This window comes from Lycorma delicatula, chromosome 7 (genome assembly GCF_047948215.1).
Source record: "Lycorma delicatula isolate Av1 chromosome 7, ASM4794821v1, whole genome shotgun sequence".
Lineage (NCBI taxonomy): Eukaryota > Metazoa > Arthropoda > Insecta > Hemiptera > Fulgoridae > Lycorma > Lycorma delicatula.
In genome coordinates, this window is record NC_134461.1 from 125,424,512 (window position 1) to 125,450,786 (window position 26,275).

Below are 26,275 nucleotides of genomic sequence, written 5' to 3' on the forward strand. Positions count from 1 at the left end.
GACAAGAATTAATGTTAAATACTATCAAGAAGAAACTAAACCGAAGGAAATCACAAAAAATCTAAAACATCTAAACTAAACAAAGCTAAAGTAACAAAAGAATTAAGAACCATAATGCGCCCCATTACAATTTATTTTAATAAATGCAAATTATGTAAAAAAAATTAACTACCGAGGCTGAATTCTTATTTTTAATTGCATTAACAATTTGTACTAAAAGTAAAAATTAATATAAAAAGGTATTAGTTAAATAAAATGTTTAACTATCAACTTTTTATTATTTACTATCAGTAATATTGGTTTATCAGTGTTTTTAACTGTTATGGGCACAAAGTACATATGGACACAATATGGACACTAAGTACATATGGTCATTAATAATGGAAATTAAATTTTTTTAAATGTAAATACAGAGAAGTGGAAAATACACAATATTTTTTCAAACATATTTCATCATATAAAAAATTTTAAGCTATTTACTAAATAATTTCCATAAATTGACGTAACTGACCTTAAACAAATTAAGATTATCAATATATATTTTGGCAGATTCACAATTAGTTTTGCCTGCATCATCATTTAACTTGTCAATAATAGCTTTATTACTTGGAGCACCAAGAATAGGTTTTAGCTTAGTTTCCAAAATGTTTTTTTCTCTAGTCGCATAATTGTTTATGTGAAAAATTTCATCATCATATTTTTCCTGTAAAAGAAAAAAACAAATACATTAAAAAATAGAATTTTAACTTCAGAAAAAATAGTTTAAATGTTTTAGCATATGTTAAGAAGTATTTTACATAATTTTTCATTTTGAAGAAAGTTTTACTGGATTATAAAACTAATCTGTAACTATTGAATTGCTTTTTTCCTCTAACATTTTAGCATCTAACACAATATATTTACATTTGTAACATAATATTCTACAGTATTGCTACAAACATAAAAATTACTTTTTTTAAATTCTTTCAGCAGTGCTTTACTTTTAATCAGAAAAATAAGTAAGGTACCAAACAACAACCTGTTGCAACCACTTACATAGCAAATTACAGCACAGTTTGAGTAGAATTATGCATTGCTAAATAAGTTTAAAAAATTGATTTTGTATTTAGAAAAGAATTAGCTTTTTTGTAAGCAAGTTGTTATCATTGTGCATGGTTTAATATTTTACATCTTATGACAAATTTATATGATGTTTTGTTTATTTTTTACTTATTTAGTCATTTGTTATTATAAAACTGTACTCAACATTCCCTGTGATAATACAACCATATTTATAATCATATCAGAGAATAATTCATTGTTATACTCTTGACATTTGTAACAAAATCAATTATTTTTAGGTTTTTTTTTAATAAAAATTAACAATAGAATTTTTTAATTTTTTTATTAGTGATCAAAAAAAAATGAACTGATAAAAAAGGAAACTCCATTGATAAAAAAAAGAATCTGTCCAAAGTGTTTGCCTGCATGGCTCAAGGGAGACCATGGTAAAATCTTAATCCTAAAAAGAACCACAAAATACACTATTAATTATAAAATAAATATTACAATGTGATCAAAATCCATATTAATAATTTAAAATATAAACACATGATACTAAAATCAAAAAATAATTTTAAAATAAATCACCATTAGAAGAATGAAAATTATTAGGGTAGATATATTTATATTCATATTGAATGGAGATGAAAAAATTCAGGCTGTTATTTTTTTTTTTATGAGATTACAGGATTAACTGCTATGATCATAAGCCTGAATGAAAATAATTTTTTTTTTAATATAGTGGGCATCAACTACTGTGGTCATTAGCCCTTTTCAAAATCTAATATTTAGCTAGCATGTAGGACGACAAAGTCCTATTGTAGTATGACCTAATCAAAGTTTTGTAACGTTACTTGTTCTCAACAGGTTAGAGCATTTTGGAATTAAGTTTTATTGTAAGTGCACCCCACCTCCTTATCCATTCCTTTCTTTTGTAGATTTTAACAGTCATCTAGTCAAACTAAAGAAATGTCGACTTCATTGATATTTGCCGGTTGTTTGATTGCTTAATTACCAGGAATACTGATGTGGCCAGGTGTCCATATCAAAATGCATTGCTTACCTTTACATTTAAGATTTTTAATTTCTGTTAGTACGTCTGAACTAGTGCATAGTGCGTAAACCCATTTCCTTAAAGCAGGAATCGCACTTAAGGGAATCTGACCAGAGAAGCACTCTTTCCTTGTTGTAATGTGATATAAAATTAAGCGCTTGCTGAATTGCATATAATTCTGCTGTACAGCCACTTACTATTTGTGGATAGGCTATGAAAGTGGGATTTGCCATATACGACTATGAGATTCCGATGCATTTCTCAGTGTTCGATCCACTGGTGAATAGGTGGTAAATTTTTATACTCATAAATCAGTATCTAAAAGTATTTTGAATATAAACATCCGGTAATCCCTATTCCCTCTTCTATCTTCTTCAAGTTGATGCGGCCCTCCACCATTGACAATCACGGTGGGGCTTCTTTTTTGGAAACTGGCAGAACTTCTGGCAAATCAATACCATACGTTCCCACAGATCTCCATTCTTCTTAAGCAGTCATAAAGATTAAAACTAAGACTTGTCTAAAACATAAAACACTGGATGATAAACAATACACTTTAACAATATGAAATTTACCAAAAAATTAGCATAGATAAATATTTAGATCAATTACATCTTCAGGGGTTTCCCTTTTCAGGACAGCTGTCATTAACAACATTTCTTGAGAATTAGAGGAACTGATAATTATCTCCAAAAACCTTTTAAAAAAACTATTTTTGTGTAATTTAAAACAAAATCGTTTGTAACATTAACTTATTTAAATAAAATCTGCATGATATTTTTATCAGTAACCAAATTTAGAATGATTGCAACATTAGTAGTACTTTCTACACCATAATATTAAATACACACCTTTAGACAAGAAATTTTGTTTAATCTTACTTTCTCAAACTCTTGGACATCATTATCAATAAAGTCATTACATTCAAGCCGTAATATCACATTTTGATGTAGGAAGTCTGAAAAACAAAAAACAATGAAAGAGATTATTTTTGTATATTCAATAAAAGTCCAAAATAAATAATTTAACAAACATTTTCGTTTTTGAAATCTCAAATAACATAAGGAAATAAAAATCTGTTGTGGTTGTCACATGACTTCCTTGTTCTCCTATTAAATTAAATATACACTTTTTTTTAAATGAAAAATACATAAAATTTTATATCATTAATAACTTCTGATATTTTTTATTGTTATTATTGAATTATTATTTACCGTAAAACTTATTTTACAATCAGAGGTTAATAATTATTAATAAATCAATATATTTAAATTTAAAAAAAAAGTTAAAAAAAGGAGATTAATTCTGATTCAAACCGATGTGCCAAATATTTCATTAATTAAACTTTTATTTGGCTACAACTGTGGAACCAATGAAAAGCTCTCAATGAGGGCTTAACTGCAGTTAAGAAAAATTCCAAAATCCATTTTTTTGGGGGGGTTTTTTTGACACTTTTGGTTCGGTCGATTGTAATCAAAAGGGGAGATGCACAACTAGATGTTACAAATTCCTAAATACAAAATTCTACGGCTAATCGTTATGCGAGATACATATGAATGTACATACACAGACGTCACGTCGAAACTAATCAAACGGATTCTGAGGTGGTCAACATTTCCGTTATCACAATACTTTCTATCCTAGAGCTTCCATTTTTAGTTCTAGTTTTATCCACACTTGCAGATTCAAAATGATGAGTTTGTCCAACTTCAACTCTATAAAGAGCGAGTCAATAGTTTGTCCAAATAGAAGATGTTGTTCTAAAGGAACTTGCAACCACCTCGTGTCAAATACACGCCCAATTCTATGGTCGAGTTCCATTGCACACTTTGGGTTTTTGATGATTTACTGTACAATGTGTATAATTTGTCCAAAAAGAATAATTGTAATTATTCATTCCTTGTACTTCATCTATAAAATCACCGATGGATAATTCCACTCGATGATCGGTGCGATGCCAAGTTATGATGTTCGGAAACATTCTCACAGCCATTGTGCAACGTCTGATTTTTTCCAAGCATATGACCGCTTACTCCATCACTAGTAAACGATTAAATTGTTGATTCAAATATGGTCTGCTATTTTCGGCTATATAATAAACAGTTCTATTTAGCAGTCGATTCAACTTCCGATTCGTTTAAAATAATCACAATTTTTCCATTCTCTGATAGTTTGCACTTTGAATAATTTTCTCGCATTAATGTGTAAAAATGTTTCCTTAAATTCTGAAATTTTTTTATGCAAGGAAAGTAATTGAGCAGATTTAGCCTACTATTACCGTATGATGGTACCAGAATTGAACTTCTCTTCCCGCATATCTACAGTCCAAATACTTGGCCAAGAATATGAACGACTGACAAGTGATTAGGCATTCTGTGTTTCTATCAGGTCGTTGATTATCACGTTGTTACTTTGTTCGTCACAATTACTAATCACTATTGGATCTACCCTAACTTTTTTAACAAAGAAATTTTGTAATGATCATATCAATCAATGATCAAAGCCATTGATCGAGACTGAAGCTTTGTGAAAAATAAAAACAGTGCAAAAATATTCTTCTGCTGATAGATGTCCTTTAAAATTTTAGTCGACTAACCACAATTTTATATTTTTTTTCAAGTAACATATGTGCAAAATGTAAACAATTATTCTTCCAGCTTCAAAAAAACCTGTACAAGATTTAGATAAGTAATGGACACATTTCGACTTGGGAAAAGCGCCGAAGTCGTTCCGGGTCACTACACCATTGCATATCGAATGTCGAGTCACATCGGTTATGAAGACTATATCGTAATTGCCTGTTTATTTATAAAAGTTTGACAAAAGCATTTTTGTTTAATCCGCATTTCCGGTTATTATAATATTTGTTATTATTCATCATCCTGTATTTTTGTATAAGAGACAAGTCGTCTTACTAAACAACAGTATTCTTTCAGTCTTGTGATGGTAGATGTTATCGGAAAAAATCTATGAAGGTAGTATAAATATAAAACGAACACACAAAGTTTTTTCATGGGTGTACTTTACACGAGCTAGTAGAAACGTTTCCAATCGTTTACGTAAGTTATTCGCTTAGCTGAGGAAATAGATAGTCATATTTACGGCCCGCTGCACGATATTGCGGAATCGTGTTAAAGAGATCGGAGAAAGAAAAAATAGAAGCTTACGGATAATAGTTAAGCTTTTTTTTTTGTCTTCAGTCATTTGACTGGTTTGATGCAGCTCTCCAAGATTCCCTACCTAGTGCTAGTCGTTTCATTTCAGTATACCCTCTACATCCTACATCCCTACATTTGTTTTACATATTCCAAACGTGGCCTGCCTACACAATTTTTTCCTTCTACCTGTCCTTCCAATATTAAAGCGACTATTCCAGGATGCCTTAGTATGTGGCCTATAAGTCTGTCTCTTCTTTTAACTATATTTTTCCAAATGCTTCTTTCTTTACCTATTTGCCGCAATACCTCTTCATTTGTCACTTTATCCACCCGTCTGATTTTTAACATTCTCCTATAGCACCGCATTTCAAAAGCTTCTAATCTTATCTTCTCAGATACTCCGATCGTCCAAGTTTCACTTCCATATAAAGCGACACTCCAAACATACAGTTTCAAAAATCTTCTCCTGACATATAAATTAATTTTTGATGTAACAAATTATATTTCTTACTGAAGGCTCGTTTAGCTTGTGCTATTCGGCATTTTATATCGCTCCTGCTAGGTCCATCTTTAGTAATCCTACTTCCCAAATAACAAAATTCTTCTACCTCCATAATCTTTTCTTCTCCTATTTTCACATTCAGTGGTCCATCTTTGTTATTTCTACTACATTTCATTACTTTTTTGTTCTTGTTTATTTTCATGCGATAGGTCTTGCGTAGGACTTCATCTATGCCGTTCATTGTTTCTTCTAAATCCTTTTTACTTTCGGCTAGAATTACTATATCATCAGCAAATCGTAGCATCTTTATCTTTTCACCTTGTACTGTTACTCCGAATCTAAATTGTTCTTTAACATCATTAACTGTTAGATCCATGTAAAGATTAAAAAGTAACGGAGATAGGGAACATCCTTGTCGGACTCCCTTACTTATTACGGCTTCTTTCTTATGTTCTTCAATTGTTACTGTTGCTGTTTGGTTCCTGTACATGTTAGCAATTGTTCTTCTATCTCTGTATTTGAACCCTAATTTTTTGAAAATGCTCAACATTTTATTCCAGTCTACGTTATCGAATGCCATTTCTAGGTCTATAAACGCCAAGTATGTTGGTTTGTTTTTCTTTAATCTTCCTTCTACTATTAATCTGAGGCCTAAAATTACTTCCCTTGTCCCTATACTTTTCCTGAAACCAAATTGGTCTTCTCTTAACACTTCCTCCACTCTCCTCTCAATTCTTCTGTATAGAATTCTAGTTAAGATTTTTGATGCATGACTAGTTAAACTAATTGTTCAGTATTCTTCACATTTATCTGCCCCTGCTTTCTTTGGTATCATTACTATAACACTTTTTTTGAAGTCTGACGGAAATTCCCCTTTTTCATAAATATTACACACCAGTTTGTATAATCTATCAATCGCTTCCTTACCTGCACTGCGCAGTAATTCTACAGGTATTCCGTCTATTCCAGGAGCCTTTCTGCCATTTAAATCTTTTAATGCTCTCTTAAATTCAGATCTCAGTATTGTTTCTCGCATTTCATCCTCCTCAACTTCCTCTATAACACCATTTTCTAATTCATTTCCTCCGAATAACTCTTCAATATATTCCACCCATCTATCGACTTTACCTTTCGTATTATATATCGGTGTACCATCTTTGTTTAACACATTATTAGATTTTAATTTATGTACCCCAAAATTTTCCTTAACTTTCCTGTATGCTCCGTCTATTTTACCAATGTTCATTTCTCTTTCCACTTCTGAACACTATTCTTTAATCCACTCTTCTTTCGCCAGTTTGCACTTCCTGTTTATAGCATTTCTTAAATGCCGCTAGTTCCTTTTACTTTCTTCATCACTATCATTCTTATATTTTCTACGTTCATCCATCAGCTGCAATATATCGTCTGAAACCCAAGGTTTTCTACCAGCTAAACTAGAAGAACATTTAGCGGCGGAATTAGAAAGTTTCCTCAAGTATAAGAGAAGTTTTTTCTTACATTCAAAACCCGTGTGAGCAAGGACTTGCTGTTTCAACAGAGATGAAATCCCGAGGGAACTTCAAATGCAGAATTTTAAAGCAAATCGAAAGAGGGTTAAATCGTTTTATAAAGTATAAACTACGGATAAGAAAACTTATATATCAAGTATAAATTATTATCATTATTTTTCCACGTTTGCCATATGCCTTTGATGAAAGATTATTGGCCTTTTAATGAGTAGGTAGGAAACACCGATCGAACACCAATTTTTCTTCGACGTGCCGGCAGGTTCAACAATTAATGTTATCTGTATAAAACCTGTTTCCGTGCATACTGTGGTTATGAAAACAAACACCGATGTACAGTCATGTGGGCAGTTCTTGCATAGATGGCAAAAAACTTTATTATAATTGATGCTTTTATAATTGAAAAGTACATTGTGATTGACAGATTCAGTGGACACGTAACGAACACCGTTAAATGTCAAAAAAGACTTTGAGAAAAGTAAAACAATACTAGTTTGCATTCCTACTGTAATGACATCATTACACCGCCACTCGATGTTTGTATTATTCGGCTTTTCAAAGCCCATTTGAAACGTTTTTTTATTCAGACTGGATGGCGACTCTGAACAAAATGACTGAAAAAAAAACCAATTTGATGTTAATATGAAAGTGGTTCTTGACCGCATGTGATCTTACTTCAAATTTCACTGGTCATGAACACGATTTTTGTCTCGAGTACACAGGTAGATTTACTTAAAATTTATTCGGAATTTCTCACTCAGCCACAGTTTTTAAATATTTTAAAACGGGGTTTTTGTCCATTTGTGTATTGTCAGGTAAAAGCTCCTAGAGCACTGTAAGTATCATGGAACCAAATGAGCTAACTCAAATGGTAGCGTTGCTACTGTTGTGCAGGTTCAGACGTGTATAGACATGTACAGAGGTGATCTAGTGTAGTTTACATTCATCATAACGATGCCAGTTATGAGACAGTAGTGAACCAATAAACACATTGTGAGTGCTTTGTGGGTCTGAATTATTGTTTATTATATATTATAACTTCATTTCTTTTAATTAGTCGTCAGTTACAAAATGCCTAGAGTTTGTTTAAATAATCCTAATTTTTGTTATGTATGTGGTGAAGTGACAAAAAGTGTTGTGAACTTTATTTTGGATGTAAAGTCGGGACCAAATAAGGGCCTGAGCCCCACATGTTGCAGGCTTCTCACTGCGTAAAAAAAATGGCACATGCTATCCCTATGGTCACTCATCTGACTGTTATTTCTGCTTAACAAACAAAAGGGATTACATCAAAACATACAGTGGTGTACCCTAACTTGCAATCTGCAATGAGACCCGTTCCACACTGTAAAGAATTGCCCATTATCAAAGCCTCCAGAACATGTGATATTAAATGAAGAGAGCTCAGAGTCTGATGGAAGTAAGGAAAAGAAAACATATCTGGTGATACAACTTTTGAACGAAGCAGTTCATCTGAGCCTCATTTACTGACGAAAGCAAATTTTAACGATTTAAATTTATCCAAAAAACAATCTGAAATGTTTGTTTCCCGGTTAAAAGGATGGAATCTTCTTCAAAAGAATACAAAGATATGTACTTATCGTTATCTTCATTCTGAATTGAAAGACTATTTTTCTGAAGAAAATGGGTTAGTGTTTTAATGACATTTCTACTCTTATGGAGACGCATTGTAATGAACATAACCCAACAGAATGGCGTGTAGTTAAGAATTCAGAAAGTACTAAAATTTTTTTAAGTTATAATTGCCAGTCTCTCGGAAACCTTACATGATGGGGGAAAACCTGTACCGTATTTGAATTCAGGAGAAAAAATAATTCAGGAGAACTTTTGTTCTTTTTGTTTCAAGACGTGCTAGCCTATGTGTATTCTTCCATATTTTATCCTGTTTTCCAGTTACCATAATTTTTGTATATAATGCTGTGTTTAATGAATTTAATTTTAAAGTAAATATTTTAGTATTTAAATTTTGTACAAAAAATAAATAGAAATTTAATATTTTACATGTTACCTTTTCCTCCAATAACATTATTTTCGTAGTCGTACGCGAGTAAATTGAGTAATTCGTATTCGAATAAATACGAATTCGCCATCTTCTAATAAAACACCTAGAAATTTCGCTATTCGCGCAATAAAAATAATTTCACTACGACTTCATTTTACGATTGGCGCAGATATCAGGGAGAAATTTAACGCTTGCCGTAACTTAAAAATAAGTGCTTCAGGACAGATGTTTATGTAAAGTTTGTTTAATTAATAAACCGAAGCTACTCTTGTATTATTACCGTTCAATTATTAAGCAATGTTAATAGGTATATACCTATTGTTCTGTGGTGTCATCAGCGGTGACTTGAAAAAGAAACTCCCCAACCGATCCCCCCCTTTCCTGGATTTTCTGGGTTAAGTTCTAATAGCATTTATCCAATAATATTTTTAAATTCATACTTTTGTCTTTAGAATTAAATTTCTACTAAGTTATATACGAGTATTTTCATTGATAACTTCAACAGTTACCCATATTTAATTTAATAAATAGAGTTAAGTACCCTATTAAGAGAGAAAATGTCCAATATATTAAGCATTAATGTATTTATAATGTATTGTTTCCACTTAAGTTCTCACAGAAGGTGCTTCAACAATATTTAGATTATCTATTGCTCATTAAAAATTTTCTCCTCAAGCATTGTTTCACAAGATTAAAATTCAACTTACCGGTAACTTCTAAGAGCCATATTTCTTCACATTGAAAGTTATAATCTTTTAGTTTATCAACATAATCTTGAACTCTATTTTCGTATGCTGATATAGCAGAAGCAGAATCTTCAGTTTTCTTGGCAACAATCTCGCATATTTCCTGTTAGAAAAAAATCTATGTGTATCTTTAAAACTATCTCTACATTTATTCAGTGCTTTTTACAATTTAATATTTTACATTACACTGGCACATATGGCAAGCAAGCAGTAGAGAGGGATGGCAGTAATGATATGTGACTATAGCAAAACACTGGGTTGCAACAAAATTTTGGTAACAAGGAAAATGAGAAATTCTGAAGATTAATTTTTTAATTCGCTCAAGACCTCATTTATATGAACTGTTAGCATCATACCGGATGGCTGGATACCTTAATGCCATAAAGAAAAAATTCAAATGTTTTACTGTTATCTTTTCAGGCCAATTATCAGCACCCAGAGAAGTGTGGCCTGTAAAGATTGATTTTTATGACATTCTGGTATTCAATTTTCTTCTAATTCACATTGATCGCACTATATCATTGGCAATGTGGGCTTTCAATTTATATGAAAATAAACACTTCTTGATGTAATGGATAAATGAATCATAAAAAATCAATTTAGTTTATAAATCATACAAAAAATAAAATACAAATTGCCTACTACATCCAACTAATAAATATGTATGTAATTAAGAACGTCAATTAATGCCAACAGTTACTGGCCATCACAGTAATAATAAAGTAAAAATAATGCAATATTGCAACTTTTTCTTGTTTGCTATACATGATAAAGGCAAAATTGAAGACCAGGTATTGTCTACTTATAGAACAAGGTATTTAACAAATTAATAGTATGACTACAATGAAAAAAAAATCATGTACAAAAAATATATCTAAGTACTAACTGTTGTAAAAGGTATAAGGTTCTGGAAATAATTCACAGTTTTATCTTTGCACAGCATCAATAATGATGACCAAAATAAAGTCAAATATTATCATTTGACCAGGGTTTTGAGTAAAGTTGAACAGATAACATCCTTATAAATAACAAACCTTTAATAATTCTTGCAAATGTCGAAGCCGTTTATAAATAGAAAATTTTGTTCTAGACAGGAAATTATGTTTATCTGGATCTAACAAGTCAATATTTGTTAAGTGAAACAACTTTTTTGTGAAATCTTTATAAATCTCCTTTTTACTTTTTTTTACACCTTTATTTGTATTAGCAGTCTTAGGTGCTGATTTTTTTCTACTTCCTTTTCTAGTATCACTTTTTGCAGAATCTATTTTAGGAAATTCCGACGAGCAAAATTCTGTAATACAAAAATGCAAAAAAAAGATTTTTAACTTTAGAAGTTACTATATAGGAAATAAATTTTTTTCTATATAAAATATTTTTATAGTATTCTGCTCTGATTAAAAATAGAGTTAAAAGTTCATATTTATATATAAAAACAATTAAGTTATGAAATAATAGGTAAGTAAACATGTGGGTAAATAAATAAAATCAATACAACAAAAATTATCACCTGTTATTTATGGACTTAATGGGAAAAATAAATTATGATATCAAAAATGAACATTTTTTAATCAAAAATAGAAATATATTTTCCCATTTTTAGTTCATTATTACTAAAGTACGAAACCAGCTTTATTCTGCATATCTGAGAGGTATTTGGAGGCAGAAAGAAATGGGGTTCTACAAAGTTAAAAAAAATTTGTATTATACTGGGTTTTTAATTTTTGTTTTATAATCAATTTTTGGTTATCTATATTTTAAGAAAGGATTTTTATTGTGGAAAATTATTTAGCTAAATCTTTTGCAGTTCCCAGATTAAGAATGTACCAGATAATTCTTTATAGATAAAGAAATATAGAAGGACTGGTTTTGTTTGCAAGCAGAGACATAGCCAGAAACATTCAGTATTTAATGACAAAACATTGGAAAAAGTTAGGGTAAGTTTTCAGTGGCAAGGACACTTCACACTGTTACCATATTATGTTTCTTTTGCGGTTTTAATCCTATAACAAGTCAGTTTATTAGATGATCTGTATTGATAGGACTAGTCTACTGAATATATCATAGTATTTTGTCAGGGAAGAGAAATATTTTTTATATGTTTCTTTTTTCTTTCTTTATGTTTCAATTTATTAGAATAAATAAAATAAATACGAGGAGCACTCAAAGTTATCTACCTAGGGGTGACGCTGGTTATGTATTGAGATGCGTTTGATATCTATACGTAGTTCATATTATGTGTATGCTATGACCTAATTGTGATTGAATTTCTTTTACACGAGTCTCTCACCAAAGAAGGGAAATGTCCAAAGGACAATCATAGTAGGATAGTAACTGTGTATGGTGATAATGCTCCTTCACAAAACCAGTGAAATTCTGGTACAAACAATTTAAACGGTACAGGAAATCCATTGAAGATGATCCCCGCAGTGGAAGACTTGTGGAAGCAACCACTCCAGACATCTGCCAGAAAATAAACAGACTGGTTATGGAAACAGGCGTTAGAGATTTGCTACAGAGTATTTACCACAGAATGTGAGGTGTCTGAAGGAACCATTATAACAATACTTCATGACCATTTACACACAAAAGTCAGTTCCTGATGGGTCCCAAAAAACCTCACATCACATCAGAAGCAATGTTATGCGCAGTTGATTGTGGAGAACTTGCAGTTGTGTGAAAGGAATCTCATAGATTTTCTCAACAGGTTGGTGACCGATGAAGAAACATGGGTTCATTACTGGGATCCTGAGACCAGACAAGAGTCCACGCAGTGAAAGACAAAGGATCCCCAGCACCCAAAAAATTCAAGACTCAGCCATCGGCTGGGAAGATCATGATCACATTTTTTTGGAATAATGAGAGAATTTTCTTGATGGAACACAAGCAGACTATCGCTGGTAACGTCTATGCTGAGTATCTTGAGAAGCTACGGGCAGCAATAAAGGAAAAACAAGGAGGGAAGCTAACCAAAGGTGTCATTTTAGCATGACAATGCTCCAGTCCACTCATCACACATTCTAAAGCAAACTTTGAGGGAGTGTGGATTTCAAGAACTTCCTCACCCTACCTACAGTCTGGACCTGGCCCTCAGTGATTTTTTCCTGTTCAGAAACCTCAAGAAAAACTTAGGGGCAGACATTTTCATGACAATGATGAATTGAAAGCAGCTTGAGTTCATTAAATAGTACTACAGAGATGGGAATGTCACTCATGGCTTTCACATCGGTTGCAGTACAGTCATGAGACTTAAGGAACAGAGGGGTGGTGGAGGGTGGTCTTCCCCTACAGGGATCAGGATGTGTTCTTCCCCTACAGGGATAAGGATGTGTTATGGTATTTTGAGTAGCAAGATAAAGTTTTGGCATAACCTCTGATCAGGCTAAATGGAACAAGTATGTGGAAGTTCAAGGGACCTACATTGAAAATTAAAAATGAGACAACCTCTCCACCACCACTCTTTCTAAGGTAGGTAGATAACTTTTTGAGTGCTCCTTGTACCCTATAACTGTATTCTAATGTACTACAGTCATGAGACTTAAGGAACAGAGGGGTGGTGGAGGGTGGTCTTCCCCTACAGGGATCAGGATGTGTTATGGTATTTTGAGTAGCAAGATAAAGTTTTGGCATAACCTCTGATCAGGCTAAATGGAACAAGTATGTGGAAGTTCAAGGGACCTACATTGAAAATTAAAAATGAGACAACCTCTCCACCACCACTCTTTCTAAGGTAGGTAGATAACTTTTTGAGTGCTCCTTGTACCCTATAACTGTATTCTAATGTACTACAATGAGTATTACAATGAGTAAATTATTTATAATTTAATAAACTTTTTATTTTAATAAATTCCTAATGTCCAGATGAACACGTGAGATGAGAAATTTCCAGTTGAGGAATTTTTGTACTTACTATAAAAAATTTAATAATAAATTTAACTGAATTTAATGTTTAAAAAAACCACATCATATACTTTCCATTGCTTTTATGGTCATCTTTAATGACTGATTTATTTATGGTTATCTTTAGTGATTTTCTTGAGTTAGGATTGTATACATTTAAGAAGTACAGAAATTCCTCTCTTACATTTATTTTAACTTTCAACATCATGATATAAAATCAAATTATGATTTCATCATCATTATTATATTAATAAATATTTGAATCTATTATAATTACTGTAATGGTTATAAAATATAACAAAAGTTCTGAACAAGTAATGACACAGAATTAAACTAATAATTAAAAATAATAAAACTAACCTAATCCATTACTTGCTTCAGGGAACAACAAATGATCCCTTCTCTCTGACATTTTTATAAATAGGTCTTCTAACAGTTGACGAAAATTATTTATATCAGTTTTATCTTGAAAATTCTTTACAGCATCTTTCAACAATTTCCCTTCCAGTTTAAATTCATACGTGTACTGTCGAAGATTATTCTGAAGAGTAAATATCGTTGTCTCCAATTCCTTTTCTAATAGTAGTTTCTTTTCAATATCTTTTAATCTAGAAAAAAAATGATGTATTATTTTCTTTCCTTTCTTTATTATGTATGATCAGCAAATTAAATAACATTAGCTATAACTATCAGATTTATCAAAGTGTTATTGAGTACAAGACTGGATAAAGATAATTTTAGTTAAATGATAGGTCTTCTGCAATAGAAGACACACACCTTGTGATGATCCCGATTGCCACACAACCCTCTCCATTCCTAGCCCTGATGGGCTTGAGGTCATCTAACGCAACACCAACTACAACACCACCTCTTCCAAGCATGGCCACCTAACAATTCTCAACTATCAAATTAACAGATTCACAATCTAAGGCCTTCCTCTAACACCAAAGGTTTCACACAAAAACTCTTGAAATTATTGCTTGAATCTAAACACAAAAAATACTATCCTCATACCAACAAAACAAGTAATGATCACAACAATGGCAATTTGTCATACAATTCAATTTACTCAAAATCCTCTTGATTTACATAAAAATCAAATTTACATAAAGAAACTGATTCACAAATTTAATAAGCCTCTAATGAAAACATATCCTATCAATCTCTAATCTGGTCCGCTTTCAGAAGCGAGGTCAATGCATACCACCCTCCATGTCGCAGCTCCATCACAGAGTTGTTCACACATCCATTCTCATCCTAACAAAGAATATCTCAGCTAACTGGAGCTTGATGCCCAAAACGCCTTTCTTGGGGAAGCACCCAGGCAGGTGCCTAGGTACCTGGATTGCTATTCTATCTGTACATTGATAACAGTATCAAGACACCCTCAACCATCCTCTGCAGGGCTAAGAATCTAACGAAGCCAGCATCTATGTTTCATTCCCTTTCAGTTTTCCAATTAACTTGCAGATCAAAACCAGAATTGATCCCGCACATTATCAATGGCCCTACACTCTGGAACAAGCCTGAATTAAACCAATACTGGCCAACCTATCTTGTAAAGCATCATGTCCAGAAAGAAATTATGTAATATGCCAACTGGAAATTCACCTGACTAACTGCATACTTCTCACATCAAGAAAAATTGTCATCGGAGAATTCAGTCCACCTGACCTTCCATAAATGGAAACCTTGGTTTCTTTTATGTGCTCAGAAGCAAGTTGGCCTACTTTCTTAGCATCATAATGTAACTGGTGCTCAGTTGCAAGGATATCAATAGACTTAATACCAGAAATACAAGTAACAAGGACCGCTTCACAAGAGACAGTCCTACAGGCATCGATCACAGTTAACACAATAGAAGATGTTGGGTTAAGCAAAATCTTTGCTTCTTCAGCAAAGATCTTTAACTTCTCCTACAATCTAAGTCAGGTAATACAAATCTTGTTGTTTCCATATTCAATACCACTGGTATACAAAATTTGATTTATTTATTAAGCAATTAAATGCTAACTGCTGATGAGAGATGGATTTTCATAAAACTGATTAGGACATGTCGTTTGAAATAATGGAATCTTCACAACAGCATCAAAAGTAAAAAGGAAGCAAGGAAGAAGAAGGAGATAAAGTTAATAGATGAGGAATATTGGAAACTATAAGGTTTCAACAAAGTTTCAACAAATTATCATATATTTTAGGCTTGCTCATGATGACATTTTCTAAATTAAAAGTCATCCTGTGAGATGCTGTTCATTCTTCAATTCAGCCCAAATTAGTTTGTGTCATAGCAACAAGCATTCCTTTGAAAGGAATGCTGTGATCTCTTAACCAATTTTAGATGTTAGCTGCTGAAGGAAATCCAAGTTTTGTTGGTTTACACAACTAGACGACTTTTTAGTTTCTCAGATTTCTTAATTTGTCAAAGAAATTGAAAAATCTTTTGTACTGTATCAACCTGTTTTTTTTCTAATTTAATCCTACCAGTTTAAAGTTTTGCTTAGGCTGTTGTTTCCTCTTGAAAGTAATTTTTAGTCCTTAAATTTCAAAGCTTTGAAAGTATAGGTGAAACACATACTTCAGCAATATAAAAATTGAAATCTGTCTAATAGCAGCCTTATCATCTACACAGCTTACTGTTTGCTGTTTCAGGTTTATTTTCTGTGAAAACTAAAGATTTTTGTTTTTTCTGCAACCTTAAACTTTTTAATGGTTTATGTGGCTTTTCATCCTTTTTATGTGGTTTTTCAGATTTACTGAAGATCATTTTGTAATCAATCAGAAATTCATGTTTTCTTATTATTTCCTTCAACTGCCCATTCAGTGATTGACCTTTCCCCAGTATGGCATTTTCATTCAATTAAACCAGGCCTAAAACAGTAACTTTTATTTGCACAGTGACTGTGTAAAATGTTCATATATTTTGTACTAAGCAATTTCTCAAGACACTAACATATGCGATACCCTAACAAATAATAATGAAACATTATATTTAAGAAATGTATTTAGTAATATAGCAGTAAATTTTCATAAAATCGAATAAACTAATCAAGTGTTTGATGCACACTCTTACACACTTCATGAAAAAACTTAATAGTCACACATTTAGAAGAAAATAAAATGAATTTTATAGATAAGTCACTTTGTTTTGTTTGTGTTCCAGTGAGTTGTGCAATGAATCCAATGAGTTGTGCAATTATTAGGGCAGATGAGTGAAGGATAGCAATCTACAGCTCACAAACAGAGGTATCCCTTATCAATCTCCTATATATTCTCCACACAATATAGCATTTGAAAAAATAACAATGAAGAGACTCAAAAATAGATTTTGCTAGAGAAGAAGACCTGACTTGCAAAGTTGCTCTGTTGACCAGGCCTAAGTAAATCACAGGAATAAGTACAATATGAAATAAATTAAAAATTTATTACAGTTTAAATTAATATAACACATAAGTGCAATTTTTTAATATAAATACCAGGGTAAAATACCAGGTAATCCTACACCCACTTTTTTAATATTTATTTTTATTCTAATTAATAAGTTATTACAAAAGTGTGTACTGTACATTTTTTGTTTGTTTTTAAAATTAATTAAACATTTGTAATATGATAGTTAAAAGATTTTTAAAAATAGAATAAAATTTACTTCATGTTTGTGTCTGCAAATAAAGTATGATTTAAATGGTAAATGGTTGTTTCAAAATTCCATTAAAGATTACTTGCTAATATCTGCAATTAATTGTGTCTTCTAGTATATTACTTCTAATTCATTATTAGAGTAAACCAAATATTCAGTGTCATCAACAAATCTTTAAATTTTCAATTAGACTGTTACTAATATCTGAAATTAGTTTTATCTTTTTTAATTATCAATGGTTCTTCAACATACTCAAAATTATATTACCATAATTTCACTAGAGTGTAAAAAAAACTAAATTACTAAAATCAAATAAAGCTATTTAAAAGAATTGAAATTATGTATAAAAATGATTCACCTTTCTACATCAATACAAGAATTAGCAAAGCTACTCGAAACTTGATTACATAATTTTTTCATTACTCTACCTTCAGTTTTATCTATCAAATTTGCTAATTCATGCATTTGTGAAGAGATTAATTTAGCTTCCTCAGAATGGTAATTCCCTCCTTCTGAGAACATTCTAAATAAAATAAAACAAAGCACAATTAAAAAAAAAAAAAACTCACCTCATTACCTCATAATAAAATTCATTTCTTGTAAATTAATTTATAAAATGAATTAATTTATAATTCATTAATCATAAGTATTTATTTAATTATAACTTCAATCGTATTTGAAGAACATTCAAGAAACATTGCTTTGATTAAAACTTTGCTTTCTGGTATAATATAGGACACCACACTGCCTGTAATAATTTGTGTAAAAAAATTCATTGTCCATAAATGACACGTGTGACCTCACTCCTCAAACAAAATCATCAATCGTCATACGTTTTGTATGGATGGAATCCACCTTGTATAAAATTCTTGCTTACTTGAGATGAACATGGACAATTTCATAGATTATGCGTAACAAAATTATGGAGGTTTTCACGGCTGTTATCATGTATGATGCTGATTCTAATTGACAAAATCATCAATTTGATAACACCACAACAACATCACCGTAAACTTTCTAAATCTATCAATCAATCTCACATAGTTGTGTACTTTTTTCATTAAATCAGGCAGCATATTTCAATTTAAAAAAACAAACTACACAATGGTTTTTAAATGGATTAAATTTTGACAGGATATACCGACTGACGGACAGACCTTGAATTGCTGTTAAATTTTGACAGGATATACCGACTGACGGACAGACCTTGAATTGCTGTTAATTCATCCATGATTACCTTGCAGTAATAACGACAGAGTGAGTGCTATTTTCCATTAGAGTCTTAGAATTTTTACTCAAATTTTTACCATAATGTAGTTGTTAGGTACTTCACACAAAAGTAGCCGTGATTAAATAAACTTTTTTATATATTCTGTGATTAATTATTACTGATCTGAATTACTTTGGGTATTCATAAGAAAATTTGACAATTTAAGGTTTTATATTTTAAATTCTATTAATATAAACCACCTACACAGAATATTGAGGTAAAACATGTCTATCTTAATTTTACAGTATAGAGATTTTTAAATGTTTTTGGTTGATTGCTGGATTGTGTATTTTGTTTTGTGGATAAGGAACTGTTGACTGACATTTTCTGGACACGTATATGAAATTTGGTGATTGCTGGGTAACTGACTACAGAGATATTTTGAGTTTTTGTTTTTTCTGTATTAAATTTTAGAGAATTGGTCGGATTTAACCTCTAATACATGAAGAAAAATTTCTAAGTGGATTGTCTTGATCATACAGGTGAGTGACAACATTATCAATTAGAATAAACAAAGATGAATACATTCTAAGTTCGGCGAGTTTTATAAGGGATTTATATTTCCTAGATATCTCCCTATCCGTTTCATTTACAACCTTTTTTCCCCGGATCTCCATCAATCTAGGTATCCCCGAAATTTTGGTGACTCCAAAAAACGTTTTGTGAAATTTTCCGATCTCATTTTTGGACGGATACATTTTGGGTCCTCCCAAAAAGGGTCAAGTGGGGTGTTGATGAACACGGGTTTGAGAGCTGATTCCAAATCCGGTTTCGGTTTTGAATTTTGAAGTACCAGTGAGAGGTTAGGGGGATTTCAAAAAGGGCCCTCACAAACACAGTCAAGTGGGTAATCAAATTATTCGGACTTCAGAGTAGAACACGTTGGTAGTGGTTGAATTCTTTTTCAACCATCATCAACCGTTGAGTTGGGAGTAGATATCCTTGCTGGGGGATTTGACAGATGGTGAACTATTAGATCAACTGTCTCTGAGATGGCAATCTGCTTTACTTGACAAGGTTAGTAAGGTTAAGAACATTGCTGAAGAGAATAGTGACACGTACTAATTTATGGATCTTGCCCGGGCTGGGAGAATTGAAGATAAATCCCGCAATGTTGTATTCAAGTCCAGAGATGTAGTATGTGAAGTGTCGTTACTTATGAGTGACGACGTCAAGCTAATTGAGAGAAGCAAATACACTATTTATTATAACTCGTCTGGAGTAGACCAAACGGCATCAGAAGCATTGCTTAAGTCTGTTAGGCGAGTGTTAGGAAGTCTCCAGCTCTGGTGTTTGTGTTGCCAGGTGGCTGTATTAAGGTTATACTAAGAAAGATTTTACTGTTTTTAAAGAAGAGCAAGAAACCGGTGGCCGTGGCACTACGTAGCACTAGCAAGAGATCAAGATCACGATCATTTTCTATAAGGAGATCGACTCCTCCTGCTGAGGACACCCGGGTGGTAATATTTAAAGCACAAGGTAGACCCTACGCCGACTTACTTAAACCATTAAGTCTTCTGTTACTGAGGAAGAAGCCGGTGATGTTCTTTCACTTTGGAAGGGCAACAAGGATGAGTTACATGTCAGAATCAAAGGCTCTGAGAGGGCTGCCCAATTTACAGCTACACTCCGCGACAAGGCCGCGGAATAACAAGTGGCCCTCCGATCTCAAGGCGGGACATGCGCTGCGGTGCATATTCGAGACATCGAAGAAAATGCCACAGAACAGGAAGTTAGAGAGGCCGTAGAGAATGTTATTGGCAAGACAGAAGAGTTACGCGTCACTTCTTTTCGCCGAACGTACGGGAACACGGGCAACGCGATGATCGTAACGACATATTGTTCCACCTGTAAGCTGGTGGGCAAACGCATCAAGATAGGCTGGGTCCATTGTCGGCCTTATGTACGCGAAGAAAGCAATCGATGTTTCCGGTGATGGAACACCGGTCACAGAAGTGCTGCAGGTCATGGGCCCAATCGGGTCGATCAGATAAAATTGTGACGGCAGGGATGACAAGATTCGAGAATGTAGGGAAGGAATGAATGAAATGTCTAGATTGTAGTAGTACTGATCATCGCACCGGAGGCTTGACGTGTGCTTTACGGAAGCATGATTAGGGCCGTTTTATCAAATGCAAATAGGAGTATTCTCTCCCGCGATCTAGTGGAAGAACTGGCTAATGGTTTGGAGCTGATTTCTTATCACCACGAAGCCTAATCGATTTACAGCCGCCAAGAGAGAGTGGTGCTTAGATATGGCAGGTGATGTTGTCATACCCACCGGGTTGGTCTAGTGGTGAACGCGTCTTCCCAAATCAGGTGATTGGGAAGTCGAGAGTTCCAGCGTTCAAGTACTAGTAAAGCCAGTTATGTTTACACGGATTTGAATACTAGATCGTGGATACCGGTGTTCTTTGGTGGTTGGGTTTCAATTAACCACACATCTCAGGAATGGTCGAACTGAGAATGTACAAGACTACACTTCATTTACACTCATACATATATCATCCTCATTCATCCTCTGAAGAATTATCTAAACGGTAGTTACCGGAGGCTAAACAGGAAAAAAGAGGTGATGTTGCCATACGCAATATCAGTGGCAGATGAGGTTTTTAACAGTTTCATAGAGCTCAGGGTATCAAAGCTATTGAATTGGCAGACACTGTTTTGATAGGAGCTTATATGTCAGTCCGAATTGCGACTATCAAGACTTCGAAAACTATATGTAGAGTCTTTATGACGCCATCAAAATATCCCCGAAAAAGTTTATCGTGATGGCCGAACTTAATTGTAAGGCCGTCGTGGCAAGCAGTTCTTATACGAATAAGAGGCGGCGTCCTGACAGAATTGATGTCTACTCGTTTATACTGCTTAAATGGCCAGACGCCTATGTTAGAAGCGAGAGTGCATCAGTCCGTGCTGGACTTGACAATCTTGGGTGAAAACTGGGATCACTCCAGGTGTAGCTGTAGGGTCCTGCAGGCGATACTGCAAGTGACCATCTTGCCACGATGTTAGAGATCGACGGTTGTAAACAATGTCGCAAGACAGCTGGCAGATGGTGGAAGGCTGTCACCTGAAGTTCTTCGAGAGATTATAATACAGGGGATTGCTCAAATACCAAAGGCAGCGGGGAAGCATCATCCGGTGTATTGGTGGACCGAAAATATTGCTCAACTTAGAAGGAAACTACAGCAGTTGGCGACGCATAAAGCAGGGTGCTGGCGGTGATGAGTATGAAGAGGCTGCCAGTAGTTACGTCAATGCGGGATGCGTTCTCAACTACGAGATTAAAAGCCAAAACAGATGAAATGACGGGAGTTATGGGGTGAACTCGACGCGGATCCTTGGAGGTGGGCCTAACAAATTGTAATGAAGCGGTTTGGTAGGCGATTAGCCGTCCTCACGGAAAAGTCTGCTTCTAGACAGATATCTAAACTCTTCAATAGGGAGGAGACTGGCTTAACCGAAATCGTAGACTGTGATCGTAAGAGATTCACGCATGAGAAAGTAGTCAAAGCGATTCAACTGCTGCGTGTTCGCAATAGCTCGGATCTGAACTAATACCGACTGCGGTCTTAAAAGGTCTAGCAAGTAGAGTGGCCTGGGAACTGACCGACATTGCTAATTTCGGTCTTGAGACCAAAAGCTTTGCCGAGTGTTGGTAAGATTCAAGGTTGGTCTTCCTTCCGAAAACAACATGGGGAAGGCCATAGAAAGAATACTAGCGTAGAATACTGAGGAGCTTAATGTGAGCGCTGCCATTCATACAAGTCAGTACAGCTTCTGGAAGGATAGTCCATGGTGTAGGCTATTCAGAAAATGGTCAGCTGGGCTGTTACAGAAAAAAGACGCACCTGGAGGACCAGGAAAATACCCACCATCTTATGCTAGATGTATGCAATGCGTTCCGGGTCTGTTACTTGAAATTCAATTATGACAGCGCTTACGAGGAAGGGAATTGGTCCCTATCTAAGAAGAAAATAGCAGAGTAATTGACAGAGGTGGATTGAGGCCAACACATTGGGAGGTAAACTGAGATTCCAAGTCTTTGGCGGGGTGCCTTAGGGGTCAGTCCTGGGTCCCCTATTATGGTTATTAGTGTACAATGGGGTTTTTAACCTTCCTATGCCAATAGATACCTAACTAGTGGCATATGCCGACGATCTCCTAATCCTGGTGAGTGGCAGGATGGAAGCAAATGTAGAGGACCATGGCAATATGGTGTTAATTAGTATTAATAACTGGATGGTTAATCAAGGGCTGGAGCTTGCTCCACAGAAATGTTATGTTCACCACCCTAACGGAGAAAAGATGTATTGGCAGAATAGACCTGAGACTGGGTGACCAATCGTTGCAATTCAGTGAAAACATTAAATATTTGGGCATCAGGATTGATTAATCCTATAAGTTTACGCAACACATTCTTGACCTTTGTGTGAAGTCTGAGAAGACTTAAGTCGCTGAACATGCTGCTTTCTACTCAATCTGCTCAGAGAGCTTACAAGACAAGATTAATAGTTTCTACAGTAATGTCTTCTGTTCTGTATGGTACACCAGTTTGGAGCACCGTCATAGATGTTAGAAGAAATTTAACTCGTCTTCAAAGTTTACATCACATTGTACGTTGTTGGCTGTGATATGTGGATCGGACCATTTCATATGATGTAGCCTGTTTGCTAGCTTCAGCACCGCCAATTGAGCTGCAAGTGAAAGAACGAATGAAGCAATATGAAGGTATGAGGAAATGTGATGCGATGGAGGCTATGAGAAATTCCTGGAAAATGAAATGGGTGACAGGTGGATGTTCTAATTCGATCAGGCGGCTAATTACAGACATAGATCTTTGGCTAAACAGGGGTCATGATGAAATGAATTTCTTCATGACACCAAATGTTAACAGGTCATGGGACTGCCGAGTATTATTTGCATAGATTCGGCAGACGTAGTTTCCCTGCTGCATGTACTGTAGTAGGGTGGATAATGCGGAACATACACAATCTTCAAGTGTGATGAATGGCATGTTTTGTGTAGGCGGGCTGACCTGGATGGGCTCCAGCCAGAGACTTTCATACCTTTTATTTTGACATCGGATGAAAAATGGATTTTTTTTTTTTTATTTGTTTGCCACTAAAGTGCTACACAACAAAGACAAGGAGGGACACAGGTGTGGCTTTTAGAGTTAGTGAAGGGCAGATAGCCCCGGTCGTGAGGGCCAGTATGCCAAGGTGTGTCAGTTACAATGATATACCGGGGACTCCGGGGTCCTTAGGCTGGGATGGGGTAAAATAAAAGATCCAGACCCAGTTGCTGGATTGGTGGGCAGGGGGGCGACTCGGTCAAGCCGCGGTTCTTCCTGCTCAGTGGTTACAGGCATTAAGAGTACAGACTAAGACCTGATCTCCAGGGTGGGACCCAGGTACGACAGTCAAGACTGTCAGGTAAGACAGTCAGGGACACCTCTTCTTGGATATTAGAGGCAGGCGATAAAGATTCACCAGGGGGGCTGAACTGCCATGCTGAACGTACTGTCAGTAGGTGGGGAAGCCCTCTTGGATGCTCTCTTGGACTGAGCTTTACTAAACTGTATGTCTGGCCCAGGGGAGTAAGAGATAAAAAAAAGGATCTTCCTGGATAATCAGTTCAACTGCATTCACACCAATTTTATCGTAGCAAAACACTTACTATAGTTTATTATTTATCAATTTAAATCAAATCTTAAGCTGTGCTAGTTATTTGTATTAAAAATTTCCTATCAATTTTTTAGATCTCAAAATTTTTTCAGTTGTTTTAAAAACAACTATAAAGTTAATAGTTTAAATATTTGTCATTGCTAACCAGTATGCACTTAAAACAGAAAATTTCTTGCAGAATTATTTATTATTTACTTATTAATAAAAAGAAAATTAGTACAGGTTACACTAAAGTATAATTTTAGTAAAGATTTAAAAAAATATTTGAATTAAATTAAAATACTTGACACATACAATACTGATTTAAGAAATACAACATTTGACTGGCGTAACCATTTTATCTGCGCTTCACAATTAATACGAACTTCTTCATTTATCTGTCTGAAAGATTCTTCAGCCTTCTTTTGAATAGAATCAATCTTTAAATAAAGAAATTCAGAACTGTTAATAAAATATTTTACCAACAAAAATTATTAAAAAAATATAAAAAAAAATAATGAAAGTAAAATTAAGTAAAAGTAAATTGTGAAGCACACATTTGTTCATTAAGAGGGCGAGATTAAGAATATGCAGGACCTTATTCCACATGTTTCAATTCTAGGGCGCTTATGATACACAACATCTTTGAATGCAAAAAATAAAAGTATCCCAGTAGAAAAGTAAGCAGTAAAATAAAGGTATCTAGTCCTAATCTAGAATTATAGAACTGGGATTATGAATTTTAGACCCTCATAAACAGGTATGACCAAAAAATTTATTTTCTACCGGTTGAAAAATGAAGTGTTGTCATTAGCGCCCTAACACAATATTTATATGATAGAAAATTTAATTTAAAAGATTATCCTAAAAATTACACTAAAGTAATAAACAAATCTCTGACTTACTCCAAAAAAATCTTAATGAATAAATGAAAAGATTGTATGAAATTTTTGAATTCAGATGTATGACCTTAAGAAATTGTATGACATTTGATAACAGTCATATTGTTACCTAAAATATTTTGAAGCCCAAATTTAAATTTCAAACAGTGTCACATAACAGATACAGTTCAGTTTGTATGTGACATCTTTAGCTGATTTAGAAGTCAAGAATTCCAGCGTTTAAGTCCTTAGTAAAGGCAGTTACTTTTATACGGATTTAAATACTAGATCGTGAATACCGGTGTTCTTTGATGGCTGGGTTTCAATCAACCACACATCTCTGGAAAGGTCGAACTGAGACTGTACAAGACTACACTTTATTTACACTCATACATATCATCCTCATTCATCCTCTGAAGTAATACCTGAACAGTAATTCCCGGAGGCTAAACAAGAAAAGGAATTAATCCACTAGTATGTGGTGTACAGTCTGATGGCAGTCGCAATGAGCATGAATGGGTGCCATCAGTTTCATCAGATATCCATGAGTGAGCCTGGTGTGACATTCGCAAATGGCAAATAACCTCCTCATGACAGTTATTCCTTCATGTAGAGCTCTGGGGTGACACAGTGTCTTTAACAGATAAAGTTTATTATTGATGGTAGGCATTCCCATCACTCTGCCATTCATCATGAACTTCACTCTTCAAAAAACACTACAAAATCATTTGAAACAATACAATTTGTGAAAGGAGGCTGTGAACAAGCTTATTTTGCTGCACAATCAGCTTGCTCATTGCCTGAAATTCCAATGCAGCTGGGGATCCAGCAGAAGCTCACAGTTGTATTACATTGAATCATTTCTGATAAAATAGATATTTACATT

At 34.0% G+C, this 26,275-nt stretch overlaps 1 protein-coding gene across 1 annotated transcript in view; it reads right to left on the bottom strand.

Annotated features, from left to right (window-relative positions):
• LOC142328372 (uncharacterized) overlaps positions 1 to 26,275 on the bottom strand; it is a 77,638-nt gene that overhangs the window by 13,409 nt on the left and 37,954 nt on the right. The window contains exons 12-18 of the mRNA XM_075372079.1: positions 24,824 to 24,948; positions 17,925 to 18,089; positions 14,293 to 14,540; positions 11,067 to 11,326; positions 9,994 to 10,135; positions 2,947 to 3,053; positions 512 to 703 (exon numbers count right to left, since the gene is read on the bottom strand). Coding sequence (XP_075228194.1) covers positions 512 to 703; positions 2,947 to 3,053; positions 9,994 to 10,135; positions 11,067 to 11,326; positions 14,293 to 14,540; positions 17,925 to 18,089; positions 24,824 to 24,948 — 1,239 coding nt within the window. The remainder of the gene's footprint in view (positions 1 to 511; positions 704 to 2,946; positions 3,054 to 9,993; positions 10,136 to 11,066; positions 11,327 to 14,292; positions 14,541 to 17,924; positions 18,090 to 24,823; positions 24,949 to 26,275) is intronic.